Source organism: Oryctolagus cuniculus, chromosome 15 (assembly GCF_051225735.1).
Source record: "Oryctolagus cuniculus isolate XC-2025 breed Fujian yellow rabbit chromosome 15, ASM5122573v1, whole genome shotgun sequence".
NCBI lineage: Eukaryota > Metazoa > Chordata > Mammalia > Lagomorpha > Leporidae > Oryctolagus > Oryctolagus cuniculus.
In genome coordinates this window covers 52,376,105-52,397,541 of record NC_142881.1, presented here as the reverse complement: position 1 = coordinate 52,397,541, position 21,437 = coordinate 52,376,105, and the positions used below count along the sequence as shown (strand labels likewise).

The 21,437-nt window shown below is 42.1% G+C and overlaps 1 protein-coding gene across 50 annotated transcripts in view; it reads left to right on the top strand.

Moving 5' to 3' along the window:
- Positions 1-21,437, top strand: part of ANK3 (ankyrin 3) — a 712,348-nt gene that overhangs the window by 439,387 nt on the left and 251,524 nt on the right. For 2 of the 50 annotated variants that reach the window (XM_089314881.1, XM_089314880.1), the window contains exon 1: positions 10,535-10,712. The exons of the other annotated variants lie outside the window; for them this stretch is intronic. In XM_089314881.1, coding sequence (XP_089171007.1) covers positions 10,677-10,712 — 36 coding nt within the window. In that variant the 5' untranslated portion in view covers positions 10,535-10,676. Of the gene's footprint in view, positions 1-10,534; positions 10,713-21,437 lie in introns of those variants that run through there. 50 annotated transcript variants of the gene reach the window in all.

The following is a 21,437-nucleotide window of genomic DNA, read 5'->3' as shown; positions in this document are numbered from 1 at the left end:
TTTTTTGAAAAATATTGGCTTTCCTTGAGATAGGCCATAGTTGTTCTTAAAAAACAGGGTAGGAAACATTGACAGTGTATCTCAGTATGGAATACTTAACATTTTCAAGGGATCCACCAGCCTCCCACGTGGGGCTCCACCAGCCTCCCGTGGCAGCTGGAGCTTACCATTTGGATGTTAACGTCTGCCCTGCGTAGCCTTTGCAGCTGCAGTATCTGCACGATGAGCAATGATAGTTTGGGAAACAAAATGTGCTGGCCAGGGGGTGGGCTGAGAGATGCAACCAAGGGAATTGTTACTCTTCTTATTTAGTATAATTATAGAGTGCCTTCCTCTGAAGACCTCCACAGAAAGGTAGAGTCAATTGGGATTATTTATTTATTTTATTTATTTATTATTTATCTTCTGGGGAGAAGATGACTGGAGGGGAGGGAGGAAACTCAATAACAGTGTGGAGTGTCGAAAAGACAATAACCAACCTTTGCCTCATCCCACTGAAGAACGAAGATTAAGAAATTGGTAGGAGAGGTCTAAATTAAATGTGAGGAGTAATGTCTTGCCAGTGAGCATGATTCAACTCCAAGGCATATAAGTAATCTCTGAAGTGGGTTCCTAGGGGAGGACTCAGTGGATGGGGGAATTGGGACTCCCTGTGTGGAAACAGATCTTGTTTTCTGATTTCCATTGTGGGCACTAAGAACAACCGGTAGGATCCAAGAGGTGGATCCCGCTCCCTCTCCCTTTATATATACCCCCAGTATTCTGGGAAAGCAAAAAGTGGTTAACAGAAACATCAGCCACCACCACCCCTCCTCCAGCCATAGCAAATGTCATCAGAACAAAGTCTACAGTTTTTGGGAAAAGCTCTGTGTAGGGAGGTGTCTTGGGGTTTGCTCAGTTTAGGAGGGCCTGGTCGGAGAATCAGGAAGGTTTCCTATGCCACCTTCCCCTCCTCCAGAGCTACAGCCAGCAGTGGTGCTCCCCTCTGCACCCACTTCTGTCCGCAGTGGGCAGATCGCACGCCCCGTATGTCAGAACAGTGTGTCAGCTCAGAAACAGGTGCAGGGCAGGCACAGCGATGGTTTCTCAGGTTTTCCCTGCCGAGGCATGCTCCCAGCCCATGCTCGATGCTTCTGTGCCATGTGGGGATTGTGTAAATGAGTGACTGAGGGAGTGCAAAGGGAAAAGGAAACGCACAGTAGTGGACAGCATGGAACTGGAACTACAGACTTTGTTATAAGATCTCTCAGTTTTCTTTTTTTTTTAACTTTTATTTAGCAAATATAAATTTCCAAAGTACAGCTTATGGATTTCAATGGCTTTTTCACCCCCTATAACTTCCCTCTCACCCACAACCCTCCCCTCTCCCGCTCCCTCTCCCCTTCCATTCACATCAAGATTCATGTTCAATTCTCTTTATATACAGAAGATCAATTTAGTATATATTAAGTAAAGATTTCAATATTGGCAACTAATTCAAGTATTTCTCCCATCTTTATTGAAGTTTAACTGACAAAAAATCTATATAAGGTATATGACAGTGGATTTTTTAAAAAAAAGATTTATTTTACTTATTTGTAAAGCAAAATTAGAGAAGGGAGAAAGAGACAGAGATCTTTCATCCTCTGATTCACTGCCCAAATGGCATCAATGTCCTGGGCTGGGCCAGGCTGAAGCCAGGAGCCAGGAGCCTCCTCTGGGTCTCGTACGTGGATGCAGGGGCCCAAGCAGTTGGGTCATCTTCCGCTGCTTTCCCAGGAGCATTAGCAGGGAGCACCCATATGAGATTCCGGCATTGCAGGCAGTGGCTTTACTGGCTATGCCACAATACTGGCCCAGACAGTGTTTTAATATACTTCTACATGGTGGAATCCTTGTTGCAGCCAAGCTAATTAACATACCTGTCACCTTTCTTAATTACAGTGGGTGTGGGTGGGGGAGGGCAAGAACACTTAAGATCTACCTTCTTAGCAAATTTCATTTTTTTTTTTTTTTTGACAGGCAGAGTGGACAGTGAGAGAGAGAGAGAGACAGAGAGAAAGGTCTTCCTTTTGCTGTTGGTTCACCCTCCAGTGGCCGCTGCGGCCAGCGCATTGCGCTGATCCGAAGCCAGGATCCAGGTGCTTTTCCTGGTCTCCCAGGCAGGTGCAGGGCCCAAGCACTTGGGCCATCCTCCACTGCACTCCCGGGCCACAGCAGAGAGCTGGCCTGGAAGAGGGGCAACCGGGACTAGAACCTGGTGTGCCGGCGCTGCAAGGCGGAGGATTAGCCTAGTGAGCCGCGGCGCCGGCCTCCAAATTTCTAGTATAGTAAAATATTAACTATATTCCTATTGCTGTACATCAGGTCCAGAACTGATTCATCTTGAATAACTGAAACTTGGTACCTTTTGACCAGCATCATTCCATTTCTTCCTCCCTCAGCTACTAGAAATTCCACTGCATTCTGCTTCTATGAGTTCACCTTTTTTTAGAATTCACATTTAAGTGAGAGCATGTGGTATTTGTCTTCCTGCACCTGATTTATTCCATGTAGCATAATGTCATCTTGGTTCTTGCATGTTGTCACAAATGGCAGAATTTCCTGCTTTTTATGGCTGAGTAATAGTCTATTACTACATTTTATTTTATTTCTGTTGAGACAAATTTTTACTGAACTATAGCATGCATACCTAAATAGTGCAGAAAATCTAAGTAGGCAGTTTTAAGTATATTTACAAAGTGACCACACCTGTATGTCTTCCACCCAGATTTGTTAGAAGAAATTATCAACAATAATTGTATGTATTTGTGGGCTATAGTTATAACATTTCAATACGTGTATACAATGTATGCTCATCGAAATGATCTTTGATCTCATTTAAGAGTGGAGGGTTGGAGCTGCTTCTGTTTGTTCACACAAAGCTGTGCTAGGTTATTGTGAACCCTGTCTTCCCACTATGCTTTGTAGCAATAGCAACATATTCCTTCCAATTCTGGTTTAGTACTTATCATCCAAACTTCCTCTATCCTTCCCCACCCTGCCCAGTCTCATAATTACCATTCTGTGTTAAGATTGAGGTGTTTTTTTTTTTTTTTTTTTTTTAGCCACATATGAGGGAGAACATGTGGTATTTGTCTTTCTTTGTCTGGCTTATTTCACTCAACTTGATATTCTCTAGTTTCATCCATTTTGCTGCAAATGACAGGATTTCCTTTTTTTGTTGTTGCTGCTGAATTGTATTCCATTGTGCATATATATACTGTTTATCCATACATTGGATGATAGGCACCTTGGTTGATTTCATGTCTTAGTTATTTTGAACAGTACTACAATAAACAAAGAGCATGTATCTCTTTGAGACAATGATTTCATGTCTTAGATGTATACCCAGTAGTAGGATGACTGGAATATATTGCAGATGTAGTTCTAGTTTTTAAGAAATCGCCAGGGGTTATCATTGTAGCACTTTGGGTTAAGCCACTGCCTGTAGTCCCGGCATCCCATATGGGTGCTGATTTGTGCCCCGGCTGTTCCACTTCCAATCCAGCTCCCTACTAATGCACCTGGGAAGGCAGCAGAAGGTGGTCCAAGTCCTTGGGCTCCTGCCACCTGTGTAGGAGACCTGAATGGAGTTCCAGGTGCCTGGCTTCAGCCTGGCCCTACCCTAGCTCTTGTGATCATTGGGGGAGTACACCAGTGTATAGAAGAGCTCTCTCTCTCTCTCTTTCTTTCTTTCTCTCTCTCTCTCTTTCTCTCTCTCTTTCTCTCTTTCTCTCTTTCTCTGTGTCTCCTCCTTTCTCTGTAACTCTGCCTTTCAAATAAACAAATCTTTTTTTAAAAAAGAAATATCCATCCTGTTTTGATAGTGGTTGTACTAATTTACATTCCAACTAAAAGGGTATGAGTTTCTCTTTCTCCATATCCTTAGCAGCATTTATTATTTTCTCTTTTTTTTTTTTTTTTTTTTTTTTTTGACAGGCAGAGTGGACAGTGAGAGAGAGAGACAGAGAGAGAAAGGTCTTCCTTTTGCCGTTGGTTCACCCTCCAATGGCCGCCGCTGCAGCCGGCGCACCGCGCTGATCCGATGGCAGGAGCCAGGATCCAGGTGCTTTTCCTGGTCTCCCATGGGGTGCAGGGCCCAAGCACCTGGGCCATCCTCCACTGCACTCCCTGGCCATAGCAGAGAGCTGGCCTGGAAGAGGGGCAACCGGGACAGAATCCGGCGCCCCAACCGGGACTAGAACCCGGTGTGCCGGCGCCGCAAGGTGGAGGATTAGCCTATTGAGCCACGGCGCCGGCCTTATTTTCTCTTTTTAATAATAATCCTCTAACAGGTGAGGCTAGTAGTATGAGCACTTTCCTTGTATTTGTTTGTCATTTGTATTTCTTTCGAGTACTGCTCATTCAGGTTTTTTTGCCCATTTCTTAAATTGTTTTTTATTGTTGAGTTTTTTGAGTTCCGTATATTTTCTAAATAGTAATCCCTTGACAAATAAGTGGCTTGCAAACATTTTCTCCCATTCTGGCAGGTATCTGTTCACTCTTGATTGTTTACTGTGCAGAAGTGTCTGAATTCGATAGACTCTTATGTGCCTAGTTTTTCTATTATTACCTGCACATTTAGGGTCTTATAAAAAAATTTGCCAACACCAGTTGTCTTGAAGTGTTTCCTCCATGGTTTCTTCTAGAAGTCTCATAGTTTCAGGTCTTACATTTAAGTCTTTGATCTATATTGAGTTAATTTTTCTGTATGGTGAGAGGTAGGGATCTAATTTCATTATTCCATGTATGTATATCCAGTTTTGATACACATCATTATTTGAATATACCAGTATCACTTATTGAAGACTAACCTTTCTCCAGTATTTTTTTTTTTTTATTTTGACAGGCAGAGTGGACAGTGAGAGAGAGAGACAAAGAGAAAGGTCTTCCTTTTTGCCGTTGGTTCACCCTCCAATGACCGCTGCGGCCGGCGCACCGCGCTGATCCGATGGCAGGAGCCAGGAGCCAGGTGCTTTTCCTGGTCTCCCATGGGGTGCAGGGCCCAAGCACCTGGGCCATCCTCCGCTGCACTCCCTGGCCACAGCAGAGAGCTGGCCTGGAAGAGGGGCAACCGGGACAGAATCTGGCGCCCCAATCGGGACTAGAACCCAGTGTGCCGGCGCCGCTAGGCGGAGGATTAGCCTAGTGAGCCGCGGCGCCGGCCGTCCAGTATATGTTTTTGACACCTTTGTCAAACATCAGTTGACTAAGTTCTGAGTTCTCAATTCTGTTCCATTGATATGTGTATCAGTTTTTATTCCAGTACAGTGTTGTTTTAAATCTTCCTGTTTTGTAGTATGTTTTGAAATCAAGCATTGTCATCCCCCCAGCTTGCTTGCTTGCTTTATATATATTGAGGATAACTTTAGCCATTCTGAGCCTTTTGTGGTCCATATTTTATTTATCCATTCATCCATCAACGAATATTTAGATTATTTCATTGTCTTGGCTATTGTGAATAATGCTGCACTGAATATGGGAGTCCAAATATCTCTTCAAGGTAACTGCTTTGATTTCCTTTGGCTATTTAGACGGAGAGAGGGAGCGAGCGAGCGAGCTAGTGAGCGCACATGTGTGTACACACAAGCGAGTGAGTGACAGAAATCGTTCATCCACTCGTTTATTGGTTTATGTGGACATGTCTGCAACAGCTGGGGTGGGTCAGGCCAAAACCAGGAGCTGGGAACTCAATATGGGTCTACTGTGCAGGTGGCAGGAATCCAAGTGTATCACCTGCTGCCTCCCAAATTGTGCATTTGTAGGAAGCTGGAATGGGGAGCAGGGCTATGGCTCTAACCCAGACACTGATATGGGTTGTGGACATCGCAAATGACATCTGAACTGCTACACCAAATGTCTGCCCATATTTTTAGTTTCTTTAGGGACATTCATATTGTTATCCATGAAAGCTGTACCAGTTTACATTCCCACCAACAGTGTAGAAGGGAGGGTTCCCATTTCTGCTCATGTTGGCCAGTACTTGTTAACTTTTGTGTTTTTGATTATTGTCACTCTAACAGACATGGGGTATCTATCACATTTTGATTTTCATTTTCTTGGTGATTAATGATATCATGCACCTTTTCAAATACCTCCTGACCTCTTGGATGTCTTTTTTTGAGAAATGTCTGTTCAGGACTTTGCCCATTTTAATCGACTTATTTGGTTTTTCGCTTTTGTGTTGTAAGAATTTCTTACATATTTTGGATATGAACTCCTTATTAGGTATATGGTTTGCAAATATTTTCTCCCATTCCACAGCCTGCCATTTCATTTTGTGATTGTTTCCTTTACTGTGTAAAAGATTTTTCATTTTATGTAGTACCATTTATTCATTTTGCTTTTGTGGTCTGAACTTTTTTTTGGTGTCATGTCCAAAAAAACCCATTGCCCAGATCAATGTCAACAAACATTTTCATGTGGCCGGTGCTGTGGCATAGTCGGCTAAGCCTCCACCTACAGTGCCAGCATCCCATATGGGCACCAGTTCGTGTCCTGGCTGCTCCTCTTCCAGTCCAGCTCTCTGTTTATGGCCTGGAAAAGCTATGAGAATGGCCCAGGTCCTTGGGCCCCTGCACCCATGTGGGAGACCCAGAAGAAGCTCCTGGCTTCAGATCAGCTCATCTTCAACTATTGTGACCATGTGGGGAGTAAACCAGCAGATGGAAGACGTCTTTATCTGTTTTGCCCTCTCTCTGTCTGCAACTACCTCTCAAATAAATAAATAAATAAATAAAATCTTTAAACAAAAGTAAACTTTTCCTGGGGCCTGCATTGTGGTGCAGTGGGTTAAGCCACAATTTGTGACACCAGCATCCTGTATAAGAGTACTGGTGTGAGTTCCAGCTATCCCACTTCTGTTCCAGCTTCCTTCCAACATGCCTGGGAAGACACTGGAAGATAGCCCAAGTCCTTGGGCCCTTACCACCCCCATGGGAAATCAGGATGGAGTTCCTGGATCCTGATTCCAGCCTCTCCCAGACCTGGCTATTGCAGCCATTTGGGAAGTGAGCCTGGTGATTGAAGATCTCCTCTCTCTGTTTTTGTCTCTATCTCACTATGACTTTCTTTCTCTCTTTTGCTCCACCTTGCAAATAAATAGATCAATATTTTTTTAAATGGAATATTTTCCTTGTTGAGTGTTTGACACAGTGGGCTGAGCCTGCATTTGGGACACCTGCACCCGATATCAGAATGCCAAGGAAAAATTCCTGACTCTGCTTCCTCGGTGGCTTTCTGCTACTGTGCCTGGAAGGAACTAAATTATGTCCCAAGTACTTGGGTTCCTGCCACCCACGTAGGAGACCCAGATTGAATTCCTGGCCGCTGGCTGCTGCCTGGCCTAGCCCCAACTGTTACAGGCTTTTGAGGAGTAGATCAGTAGATGGAAGACAGCTGTTTCTCTGTGTTTCCCTCTCTAAAACTTTTTAACAATGAAAACTATTTTCCTCATGTTTTCTTCTAATAGTTTTACAGTGTCATGTGTTTTGTTTGAGTCTTTAATTCATTTTCTGTTCATTTTTGTACATGATGTGAGTTCAGGGTCCAGTTTCACTCTTTGGCAGGTGGATATCTAGTTCTCCAGCATTATTTATTGGAGAGTCTGTCCCCGCTACGTCGTGTTTTCTTGGCATCCTTGTCAAACATCAGTTGATCAGAGAAGGGTGATGTGGTGCAGCAGGTTAGGCCATCACTTAGAACACCTGCATTCCAAATTGGAGTGCCTGGGATCAAGGCAGCAGATGATGGCACAAGGATCTGGGTCCCTGCCAGCCATGTGGGGATGGAGTTTCTGGCTCCTGGCTTCCACCTGGCCCAACTCTAGTGTTTCGGGTATTTGGAGAGTGAGGCAGCACACTGAAGCTTGATCTTCTCTCTGTCTCTGTCTCTCTCACCCTTGCTGTTTGTCATTTTGCCTTTCAGATAAATAATAAGTTAAACTTTTTAAAAAGCATCAGTTGATTGCAGATATGTGGGTTTGTTTCTGGGCTCTCTGTTCCATTTGTCTAAATGTCTGTTTTTATGCCAGCACCATACTATTTTGATTGCTATAGCTCTGTGATATATTCTGAAGCCTAAGCAATGTGGTACTTCCAGGTTTATTCTTCTTGCTCAATATTGCTTTTCTAATTCAAAAAAATTTTTATAAAACTATGGGGGCCCAAATAGCAAACTGTCTGGCAGATTACTCAACCACTCTGAACTCCATTCCTTCTCACCAGTGGAGAGAGAAATGGCTTCACAGCATGACCATAAGAACTAAATAACAAATGCAAAGAAATTATTATGGTGCCTTGTATTCTTGATAAATGTTAATAATAACAACTATGTAATTATGTGGAACCTTATCAAATTGCTACATACACTTGGTTTTGGCCTATGAAATGGCAATCTCATATAGTGCAACATAATGTAAAATCCTACCTCGTCAACATTAGTAATAGTGTTTAATGATATACAGGGCCATCACTTACCCTCTAACCATGTGCTTATATAGGATTCCCCTTTCCTGCTCTACATGCTTTTTAAACTTGAAACTTTTTTAAAAAAGCTTTTGAGAGACAGAGTTACAGAGAGAGGGAAAGATGGAGAGAAAGGTCTTCCACCTACTGGTTCACTCCCCAATGACCACAATGGCTGGAGCTGGGCCGATCCGAAGCCAGGAGCTTCTTCCTGGTCTCCCATGTGGGTGCAGGGGCCCAAGCACTTGGTCCATCTTGCACTGCTTTCCCAGGCCATAAGCAGAGCCCCTGCTTTACATTTTGCTGTGGTACTTATCCCTTTAGACATGTTCAATAACAGATTCATTCTATATGTGACTTATTATCACTCAGCCTGGCCCTGCAGGTTTATAAGGCAGGGATTTTCTCTAAAGTTTTCATTCCTTTTCCTCCCTGCCCCTCGCACACCTCTACCCTCAGCACCCAGAATAATGTCTGGCACAGGAATATGCCCTCGGTGAATGGGCATACACACTGCCCCTCCCAAAGCTTGCATAATCCCACTGTGGATTCTTGCCTTCAGGTCTCAAAGGCCTGGAGGAGCTATTACCTAGGAGTTCTCATCACGGTGGGCCTCCCAGGGCTGTGGCTCTTGAGCACAAGTCAAAGAATAGTAAAAAGTTGCCCAAGTACTATGTGCCCCAAATCTGAAAAACTGAATTTAATTAGTTTTTAAGGAAAATAAAAACCCTAAATTTAAAACTATGATCACAAGGCTGGTGCTCTGACACCGTAATAAGCTAAGCTCCCGCCTGTGGCGCTGCCATCCCATATGGGCACTGGTTTGAGTCCTGGCTGTTCCTTTTCTGATCCAGCTCTCTGCTTTGGCCTGGGATGGCAGTGGAAGATGACCTAAGTGCTTGGGCCCCTGCACCCACATGGGAAACCTGGAAGAAGCTCCTGGCTCCTGGCTTTGGATTAGCCCACTCTGGCCATTGCGGCCATTTGGGGAGTGAAGAAACGGATGGAAGATTCTCTCTGTCTTTTCCTCTTTCTGTAGTTCTGCCTTTCAAATAAATAAATCTTTTTTTTCTTTTATTTTTTTATTTTCATTTATTTATTTTTTTTACAGGCAGAGTGGACAGTGAGAGAGAGACAGAGAAAGGTCTTCCTTTGCCATTGGTTCACCATCCAATGGCCACTGCGGCCAGCGCACCGCACTGATCTGAAGGCAGGAGCCTGGTGCTTCTCCTGGTCTCCCATGGGGTGCAGGGCCCAAGTACTTGGGCCATCCTCCACTGCACTCCCTGGCCACAGCAGAGAGCTGGCCTTGGAAGAAGGGCAACAGGGACAGAATCCGGCACCCCGACCGGGACTAGAACCCGGTGTGCCGGCGCCGCAAGGTGTAGGATTAGCCTAGTGAGCTGCGGCGCTGGCTAATAAATCTTTTTTTTAATAGCACTTTGATAAGAAGCATTCAGGAATGAATTGTTTGTTCCCTAATTGTAGGCTTAAGTTTGGTTTAGGCTATGTTTTTAAAAAGGTGAGTATCAGTTGAATTTTCCCTTGATAGAAGGAGCTGGGTTTGTAAGGTAACACCGCATGGTAGTAAAGTGTTATTTCCATGGCGTGTGTGCACACACATGTATGTAAACATGTACTCTGTGGCATGTTTGCACGCACATATATGTAGACATGTACTCATTAGTAATGCGAATGCAGGGAAGCAAATTAAAAGTTTAACAAGCCCAACCCAGAAAGGCAAGCCTGAGTAGGTGCCAGGGAGAGAGGGGAGAAAATGATGGCATTGTCTTCAGAAGGAATGTCAGAGTCCCGGCACAGAGCAAAGTGCTGGTCAGCAGAATGACAAAAGCTGGCTTCATGAGTGCGTCCCGGCAGCCCGGGAGGCTCCCAGCTGAATGCCCTGCTATTTTCGGTATTCCACATATCATGACTAACTACACAGAGCTTGACTCTGGGAGGCCACGGATATGGTAAGCCCCTGGGGAATTCTGGGAGGCCCTACATGGTTCCTAAGACACCTTCCATGCCACACCCACCCCCGCTGAAATACTGAGTCGCTTCTGCCTAGCTCCCACCTCCTTAGTTGGAGGTGGGGGGAACCTTACCCAGGCAGCTATTTTTAGATGCGATACTCTGCCCAAAGTGTTAACTAATTGAGCTATCAGGTTTCAGACTTGGCCACAGAGAATGGCAGTGGAAGAAGGAGAGGACTTCACAGAACACGTAAGCACTGACGGGGTCTACGTGAAATGCATTTTTCTTACAGAAGTGCTGTCCTCCCCTGAGTAGTTGTGCCTTGCATAGACGGTGTGTGGCTGGGTAGGCGGACGGCTAACCTGTCTGTCCCGCGAGTCACTTGAGCTGTGTGTGTGCAGCACAATGGTGATCGTTCTTTCTGTTTTGCTCAGCTCCGGGCTCTAGGTGTGCTTTGCCTCTGATGTAATTTGGGGAGAATTTGGCTAAGGACTGCCTTGGGAGGATGCTTAATGTAATTCAGAAAGACTGTGGGCAAGTAGGAAGGCCTATGAACCCTGGAGTGTGGAAAGGTTTAAGTGGTCGCATTTTTCACAAGAGGAATCTGAGGGCTTTAAAATTCAGCTTTTTCTGCTGTTAGTTACAAGGGGAGAGATACTGAATTTTACAATTAGGGGAGAGCGTACCATAGTATGAAAATTTGTTTGAAACTGATAAAAATGGTAGATGGAGAATGTAATTGGTGATTGGAAAACATAGTTTTATTTCTGTTATATGAACATAAATAAGTCATCTCATTTAGAAATGCTAAAAAATTGGTGTAGCCATCCCTTCTCCCCTCAAGGGGTACTGTATGGGAAATGGGACAAGTATTTGCCTTCTGTTTGTAAGTATTTGATTTATGAAGATTCACAAAATAATACTTTGGTCCTAGTGTAGTTGGAGCTTTCACACCCTGTTCATGCACTTCGGTTTATCTAACTATGAGAACATATAGGTTCTATACACAGAAGAGAGTATTCTTTGCTATTAATATAATACATTAAACCCTGAGCTTAAGATGAACATTTTATCAGAAATATTTAGAGACGTGGTCATGATGACAGGAATAAGACATGAAAACAAGGACCTGACTTCTTCAGGTGACCACGTGTGCTGATAGTTTTGAGCAAAGAACTTTTCATTGCGGTGTTAAAAAAAAAAAAAAAAATTGGAGGACTCTTTCACAGGTTTGATCCTTACTTGAAGTGGTTTCAGTTTTTATCTTTGTACTTCAAAGATGGAGCCCTTCCTAAAAGATTAACTTTTCATGAGCTTTATGGAATGTTGCCGTATTATAGTTCTATCACAACTAATTTAGGACATTTTCCTCTGAGACTTCACAGATACTCTGTGTGCTTCAGAGAAAGGCCTTTTTAGGTTAACCTTTGAGAGCCGTAATAAAGCTCATAAATAAAACTCAGGTTCACGAGTTGCATGCAGGAAAACCTGTTGTAATTTTACTAGTAATATAAGCACATTTGGCAAATAAACCCTAAAAAAAAAGTTCTGTCGCTCTAAAGATAATCACCTTACCCATTCTAAATGATGAGCTTTCTCATTGAATTTGGGTGTGTATTCTGCTCCATTAGTTGTGAAACTGAGAGCTTTCCATATAATCATCAATTAGTGGACTCAGCTTTGAGAAACTGCTGGGAAGTGCTCCAGCCAAATGAAACCATAGCAAGTCTTCAAGTCTATGCTTGGGAACACTCCGACCTTTATGAACTAATAAGTTTAAAATAAAAATATTTGAGATCCAAATGAAATGCCCAAATAAAAGTAGTCCTTCTTGTTTCTGCCTAATGTCAGAATAGATCAACTAAATGGTGACAGCATTTGGTCTCAGCCCATATGTGCAGTGTTCTCTGTGTTGGTGCGCATGCTGTTTGAAAAACGTGTAATAAAGTGACAGACTGAAGTTGCAATGATCATGCCCTAAGCAGTAACTCTAGAAGGGTACTGACCCGATACAGGGCACACAGAAGTCCTGGCACAATACAGGAGCATGTTATAGCTGTGCCGGGTGTAGCTGGACAATGAATAAGAATTCTCTCTCTGCTGGCTTCATCTCTGACTTGAATGGAAGACTGAGCAAGGTATCTGCGTGAGCTAAACTATGGGTACAATCCTTGCTAAGAGGGTATAGTAGAGCATTGCCTTTTCACAAATGACCATTGATACTTCCTGTGACTTCTGCTTAGCTTGCCGTTTCCACCGTGTGTTCAGAGATTTTTCTACAAGATTGCATAGTCTGTGTTTGGGGAGAAGCTGTGCGTGATTTGGTAGCTTGTTACTGTGAAACTTTGGCTGCATAGACTTTATAGAAGGAAGGATGTGTGTGTTTCTCTGTTGGCTTTAAAAGCAGCCTCAATAATCAAGTCCGATAATTGCTAACAATCAAATCTATATGGAAGTATTAGTTTTGACATAAAGAATTGTTGAAAAGTTAACTTTTAAATTTGAAGTCTTAAATGATGCTCATTTAAGAAAGCTGGACTGTAGTAATGAACAAAGCCCAAGTTTAATCCAATTTTACTGAGAATTTTAGTGGGCACTAGTGATCAGAGCCTTTGCTAGCAAGTGCTATAATTTATTTTTAAGTCCTATAGGGCTACCCTATAATGTGAAATCAAAATTCTTGTTATTATCTTGTTATATATCTTTCAACTTGGATTTCTGTTTCATGTATGGTTTTCAGTAATTGATCTGTTAACAGTAACATATTTAAATACTAGAGGAACACCTCATTTTCTTAGTAATTTTCTGTTTAGGAAACTGGGGCAAGTTAGATAATCTATATAGACAGACTCAGAACAGGAACCCACATTTTGACTTTTTGCTGCTGAAATTGTCCATAGACTTTCTTGTTTTGAAATGGAAACCTTTAGTTATGTACTAAATCTAGTATTTGCTGATCAACTACATTGTTTTCTTCTGGGTGAATATAAATATGCTCCCTCAGATCATTTAAGAATTTCCATGATAATCAGGCTTAAGGAAAATGTTTAAATGAAAAGAATTTACTAGGCATCTCTAAAAGCTCATGGAAAATGCATGCTATGAAACTAGGCATGAGTGTCAAATGTTTTACTTCAAGATGAATTTGTCATTTAAATCTATATTCTGTGACCTTCTTGAAGTGCCCTCATAAAACATCATGTCAGATCTTTTTGAATAATAATTCTCTTTCTAAGTAAGGTGTTTTCTGTCATGAAGCAAAAGCATATTTGCCAGCTCTTTATCATGATACAAGTATTTATTTTTATACATTTTCTTTTCACCATGGTCCTCAGAATATATTGTGGATGTTAGTCATAAAAAATAAACTTTCAGTTTAACTATTATGAATGTGTTATTAGGTTCTATGACATCAGTTTCAGTATTGATATATAGCATGAAATTCAGTATCAATTTCAGTAACAGGCAAATATCTGCACTTATAAATTCTTATGTCTAATGATTAATACAGAGTAGAATTTCTCTTATTTTCAGACTCTATTCTAGTGAGAAATAAAGATCTATGTAGCTATTCATGATAGCAAAGCTCTCCAGAGATGATGTTGGATAGTTAATGCCATCTTTTTCTTTAGTCAGGTGACAGTGAGTGATAGATGACAACCAATTTGAAAAATAGTGGTCAATAACGTTAAAAATTACTTTGAAAAATCTGGATATGCTTCAGTTTTATTTAGTCTTGAATTATTTTATGTTCTAACTCTATAATTGTATCATTTGGATATATTAATGACATATATATTATTGATTATCATTTCTCTGTCATGTTTTGAAAGCAGTTGCCATTGATAAGACAGTTCCACTTCAGATATTATAGGTGTTTTAATACAGGCTGTGTCTTACTCATCCTTTGTTCCCTAAAACCTTAATCTTAAACAAATTCTCATCATTGAAAGCTATGGCCTCTCATAATTTTAATTTTGTCAACAGTTGCATAAAAGACAGTATTTTAAAATGCAGTCATTGACTTTTTAGAGACCGAAATTAGACTGCTGTTTCGTCTACAAGCTGCCCAGAATAGAGGATCTGTATCTCTAGCTGTGTTTACCCAACAGTGGCGAGTGGTCTAGAGAGTGCTTTCATGCTATCTGGCTGATGTGGCAGCACCATTTGCAGTGAGATTTGTTGCTTATTTCTCACATGGTGTTTCCAAGGACGTGAGGTTGACATTCCTTGTATGGTGTTATCCACTGGGAAAGCGCAGTGGCAGGGTCTGAGTGTGGGGATGCAGGAATTCAGCAAGGTAGTACAAGAGCAATAAATAGGCAGAGATTAGAGTGCACTTTCTGTACTTTGCAGAAATAGCAGCACTACATTTAATTAGACTTTATCATCCTGCCCAGTCATGGCTGTCACTTAAACATTCTCTTGGGAGATATTTGACCTTGGGATCATGAGGTCAGTCTTTGGAAACTTTGCCATCGACTCGCCACCCTTGAAATGTTGCCTGAGAACCCTGAGTGTCCCTGAGACTCTTCCAGAGTACCTGTGAAGTCCCCCCTTTCCTAACCACATCACTCACTGGACGCCTGCTTCCCATCACATACTAACCAAAAAAAGCAGGATTGAATGTTGAAGCAGATAGGAAAATCTAAGTATCTCCTAGACACTAGAGATTTGCAAATCTGTAAGACAATCCCAGTCTTATCTTTTTTGTTTGTTGTGGAAAATATGCTTATTCTTTCATGTCATAAGGACAGGCATTTTATGTTACCATGTGATAAATTTGCCATTGTTATTTAAAAATAACAACAAATAATTTGTAAATTCTCAGTTTTATCTTCTAAAAATGGTAAATATCCACAGTTTGATACTGTCGTAATCAAAAGCTCTCTGGTGGTCCCTAGTAATATTTAAGAGTGTAAAGGAATCCTGAGACAAGCAGGTGTGAGAACTTCTAGACAGATTGCAATGTGATGTTCTGTATACTTAGCTTAGTTGCTGAAAGCACTGGGCAAATAAGGTCAACTTCATGGGTTCAGTCCTTGTGTAGCCAGTTCTGTTCACTTCACCCTCATGGTCCTAGTTATAGCCAACAAGGTAGAATATTAACTTAAAATAATTTTAAAGTGACAATTAAAGGTGATAAGAATTGGGTACCAACTGTGTGCCAGGCCATTTCTAACCGCTTTGTATATATTTCTCCAGTGGTATCCACAGCCTGCAAGTTAAATGTTACCACTGTTCTCATCTTACAGTTGGCAAAAGGTAACTAGATTGTGCTCGAGTACCTGTCTGAGGTCACACAGCTTTGAACTGCAGGTCCAGGTTGTGAACAGAGGCATCCTGGGTACAGTCCAAACTCTGAGATCAATAAACTATATTGACTTAATTATAGAAAGGGAATGGATTTGTCTAGATCTGTCTCCAAACACCTAAAACACACAAAACCTTGAATTAGAGTCTTTATCTTCATACATGAAGGATAGCTCCTTAAATATGAATATTGGCACCCAGAACCCTTGAAATATATTTAAACCATTAGACTGTAATATAAAATCACCTACAGTATTGTAACTTCTTCCAACCACATACTCAATGGCCACCTTGACGTTGGGATAAAGTCCTCTCATACATCTTTCATTTTACATAATAAGCCCTGCGGTTATTTTTTTTATAATGTTTCCTTCATGTTTTTGTCTCACTTTCTGGGAAATCTTTTGAAATCTATGCATTTGCTCCTTTTCTCTTTGTTCCTTTTATTGCATCAGTCAAAAATTGGCAATCCTTCCAATTCCAAGACTGCCCAAGAAAAATGCAGATGTCACTAGAAGATTATTTAAGATTCCAGATTCACCATCTGACTTTACAAGTGACCTACGCTTATTTTAAAGTTTACTTTTTAATCAGTCAAAGAAGAGCTGATTCAGTGACATTTTCATTGAGGACTCCTCACATCGCTTAGATGATCGCAGGCTTAAATAGAAAGGAAAAATTTTAAATGGAAAGACAGTAGCTTTTGGGTGTATTGTTTTTTAAAGAAGAGTATAAAACCATTTTCCCCACAAGACTCCTTATCCCCTCCTCCAAAAAGGCAGAGTTTCCTTTCCTACTAGTCCCAGCAAGGCTGCAGCTGCACCAGCTGGCACACAATTCAGGATGCTAAATTCAAGAACCCTTCCCCTCACTGACTAACGCCTCCTCCTGGTGCCGTGGGCCTCAGCCTTCAATTCCTCCAAGCCTTTCATTATCTGACCAGGAAACTGCAGGCCAGTGTATTGTCATTTCCTGGCTTATTTTCACCATACACAATATGTGTATGCTTTGCAAGACAATAATTAGGTTCACAATATTCTATTTATCCACATTAAAAATCAAGCTACTTGTTTCCAGACCTAAAAAAAAAAAAAAAAAAAAAAAATACTGTTGGGAAAACGTTCATCTACTCAAGTAAATACTTTCTCTTTTCTCATGCTACCTAGACCAATTTTAGCTTATCACTGTTTTCAGTTGCTATATTTAAAATGTGAATAGTTCCCTGGATAAAATATTTTAGAACTCCTGCCAGTACTTCCTACATAATAACGATCCTTTATCATGAAGCCCTGGCATCTTTGTTCTGATTCATTACATACCAAATAAATGGAAAAATCCCAAACAGTCGCCGTATTTTATATAACCTACCATGCAGAATGCTAGAACTTACTGCTAGGTATTTCCTAAAGGATAAATAGGAATATCTTGGCCTAAGGAGGTGTATTTCTAAAGGGCTCTGCAGTTGGTTATTGTGTAGCCAAGCTATACAACAATTTGTTAATTGTTTTATAAACAAAAGTTCCCACAGACTGCCAAAGTTGGACTGCATAATATTACCCATTTCATTTTATATTTAAAGAGACAAAGCTGACAGCTTTCACCCTTTTCATGTGTGAGGAATTGGCCGTGTTAAAATCCATCACTGTGTATCACAGGTTACATGGGGTAGCAGGATAGGGAGAGAGGAAACATGAGTGATTGAGTACAGAAAGGGCAGTTTGATCATTTGTTCACGGAGATGCCATTCAACTTGGCAGCCTGGCAGGAAAATATGCAGCCAGGTTACTTGACTGGGTGACATAATAGCATCGTGGACTAATTCGTTCTTGCATCATGAGCTAGTGGGAAAAGCATTAAATCCAGAGAACCCAAATTCTGCTTTTAGCAATTTCATAAGTTAACCAAATCACATCTCTCTCTGCTTCAGTTTCCTGTCTGCACCATACAGATGGAACAGTGACCTCCTACCTACTGCAAGCATTAAGATGTAGGTCCAGGGGTTTGGCATAGCAGTTAAGATGCTGCTTGGTTTGCCTTTGTCCAATATCAGAATGCCTGGCGTTAAGCCCAGCTCCACTCCTAATTCTTCCTGTTGATGGATAATCTGGGCGGCATCAGGTACCAGCTCAGTTACTTGGATCCTTGCTATCCATGTGGTCTCAAGACCTGGATTGAATTCTGGGCTCCTGGCTTCTGCCTGAGCCAGTCTAAACATTAGGAGAGTGAATCAGCAGATGTGAGCGTTTCCTCTCCCTCTCCCTCATAAATTAAATAAGTAAATAAGATATAAGATGTGCATAAAAAAGTAGAATTGCACAATGGATTACTACTCAGCCATAATAAATAATTAAATCCTGCCTTTCACAACAAAATGAATACAGTTAGAGACCATTATCCTTAGTGAAATAAGCCAATCCCAAAAAACACATATCATGTGTTTTCCTGATTTGTGATAACTAATATGCAGAATACAAAAAAGCAATGTGTATGAGTGAAATTGACATTTTGAGATTTGATTATTGTTTATAGCTCTTATCTACTGAGCAACTGTAGTTTTTCTACTTACTACTTATTGAATTCTGTATTTAGCAGAGGGTTAAGCTTGTGATTATAAAGTAAATTGAAAGTATGTCATTGTAAAAATTAAAGTAAGGGGTCCAGTGCTGTGGCGCAGCCGGTTAAAGCCCTGGCCTGAAGCACAGGCATCCCATATGGGCACCAGTTCTAGTCCCGGCTGTTCCTCTTCCAATCCAGCTCTCTGCTATGGCCTGGGAAAGCAGTGGAGGATGGCCCAAGTCCTTGGGTCCCTGCACCCATGTGGGAGACACGGAGGAGGCTCCTGGTACTGCAGCTCCAATGTGGCCATCTGGGGAGTGAACCAGCAGATGGAAGACCTCTCTCTCTGTCTCTACCTCTCTCTGTAACTCTGTCTTTCAAATAAATAAAATAAATCTTGAAAAAAAAATTTAAGGAAGGAGAGTGTAAGGGAGGGAGTTAGGGAGGGGATTGTAGGAAGTATCATTATGCTCTTAAGACTGTATATTGAATACATGAAAGTTCCCTTTACATAAATAAAATTTTTCTTAAAATTGCCCTTTTTGGTTCAATACAAAACAAGCCATTTATTAAGACTGAGACTTAGTCATTTCTACATTGAATATGGGCTTACTGGTTTGCTAGCTCAGGGCTCTGAACTCTGAGGTTATTTAGTAAATATTGTGTTGAGTCAAGGGTGTGTGTGTGTGTGTATATGAGCATCCTGATGTCTTGACGGGACTACCAATGAAGGCAGGATGCAATCCCGGCCGACTGGCCCGGCCAGGGGGAGAGGCCATACAGAGTATTAAGACAGACTCTCAGGTGAACAACGAAGCACAGCTTATGCATCCAGTATTTCTTAGCCAGCCTAGCTCACAGGAGAGCCAAAGAGATTTTCTGAAAAGACGTGTTCGTGTGGGAAATAACTGAGAGAGACAAACGAGGTGAAGCAAAGCTAAAAAAGAGAAGGGATTGACTGATAATGAGGATGTTTAAGACCCCAGTGGTTCTATGCCTACCAGAGGGAAATGGCTTTGAATCACGTGTTTGGGGGAGCCTGTTGTCCACAAAATTTATAGACAAGAAACCAGCATTGCTTGCTGGCTATTTTATTCAGCTGTCAGTTGCATTCTTAATTTAACTCAGTGGGGAATATAATTCCCTGATCTAAAGATGTTTAAACTTTTTAAAAGGACTTAATCTTCCTTGTACTAACAATGCACGTTTGTGAATTAAGATAGGAAAGAAGGCAATTCCTCAGGGCTGTTACATCTTCTGACTTGCTGAGTGCTGTGGATAGACTTGTTTTTTCTTGTGTTACCATTTCTGCTTGTCCCAGGAGGAAACCATCGACATGTCCAAACACAGCAGAGGTTCCCAGCAAGTCTGGTAGGGAACATCCCAGCAAAACACACTTTTCAGAAGTGATTTCTCCATCTGCAGTTACGTTCCAGGCTTGCTTATTTATCTGAAGCTTCATATTTCAAAATAACAAGAGATAAGGATTTGATTAATTTTGAGATTGCCATGTCCCTGGTGTTGTATAGCTTCACCCAAATGCCAGGAAAGACAAACTTACCAGAGCTGGGCCGATCTGAAGCCAGGAGCTTCTTCCGGGTCTCTCACGTGAGTGCAGGGAATTGGGCCATCCTCCCTGCTTTCCCATCCTCCGCTGCTTTCCCAGGCACATCAGCAAGGAGCTGGATCAAAGTGGAGCAGCCGGGACTTGAACCAGCGCCCACATGGGATGCTGACATCACAGGCAGCTCCTTTACCCATTATGCCACAACACCATACCCAGTAAATTTTAATTGTAAATTTCAAAAACATCCCACTAAAGAGCTCCATCTTTTCCCAGGACTGGCCACAAGAGAACTTTTATTAACTCTCCCATTTTCACTCATTTGGGAAATTAGCCAGGTACCTTGAGCAGTGGGAATGACTGCACATGGCAAATGTTTGCAGCTTTTAGGGTGGGAGGGAACTTGCCTGATATCTAAAATCCTTCTGCTGATTGCTAACATTGTGTGCAGCATTTTACCTTAAACACATAACTGTGACTGTGTGTCTACAACACACTAGGATGCCTTGCAAACTCCACAGTGTGAGGGCAACAAAAGTTTTCCAATCGGAATAGCTGGAAATTCTGCCACAAATCAGGACTAGCTGTTACCATGTTGACCTCATGTAATTAAGACATCCAAACTCTGTTCTCAGATGCCTGCGGTTGTATTTCCTTTGAGAGGCAGGTGAAACCGGCTCTTTAAGATCTTTATAGGCTCAGAAAATTTCACACAAACTCCAGTGAATCTTATTTTGCTACTGAGCAAAATCCTTGTTATTCTTGGGGACACTGGCAATGCCTGCCCCCCCGCCAGCACCTGATGTGTGCTTCCTACCCCAACGGTGAGCAAAATCTCTCCTCTCTGTATTTGTCTTGACTTCTAATGAGTGTCAGGAGAATGTTAGGGGTCTGAACCGTGGGTGAAGAGAGATATTCCCCAGCGCCTGGATTCTGGGTTCTCCTTTTGACATGACCCAGATTATAGCAGACGTGCCGGGTGAGAATGCATCTTATCAACGTACGGCTTGGTGAATCTCTTAAAAACACTGCCATGATGAAAACAAAACCCTGCCAGCACTGCCTTTTTATTAAAACTGGTCCCCTTCCCTCTGTTCAGAGACGAACATGTGCATGCTGTTTTGCCTTTCAGCTGCGCGCGGACACACCGGCAGGTCTGAAGCATGCAGCAGGGAGCCCCGCTGGCAGAAGTCCCAGTGTAAGGACGCTAACCATGCCCAACGTGTGTGAGGGCACAGTGACCTGGTTTTCAGGGATGAGCGGAGGTTTATGTCCAAGCACAATCCTTGCAGACAAAAGCAGCCTTGCAGCATGGTTGCTACTGGAGGGGATTGTAGAAGCAGCCCCTTGACTTCAGTTTTTTTTCATGTAATTTTTTAAAAATGTGTTTGCTTGGGGGGGAGAGAGAGAGAGAGACACCAGCCTCCCATCCATCAGCTGAAGCAGGAAACTCAATCCCTCCCACCCGAAAAGCTGTAAACAATCCCATGTGGGTGTCAGGAACCTTAACTGGGACCATCATTGCTGACTGCAGGTCCTGC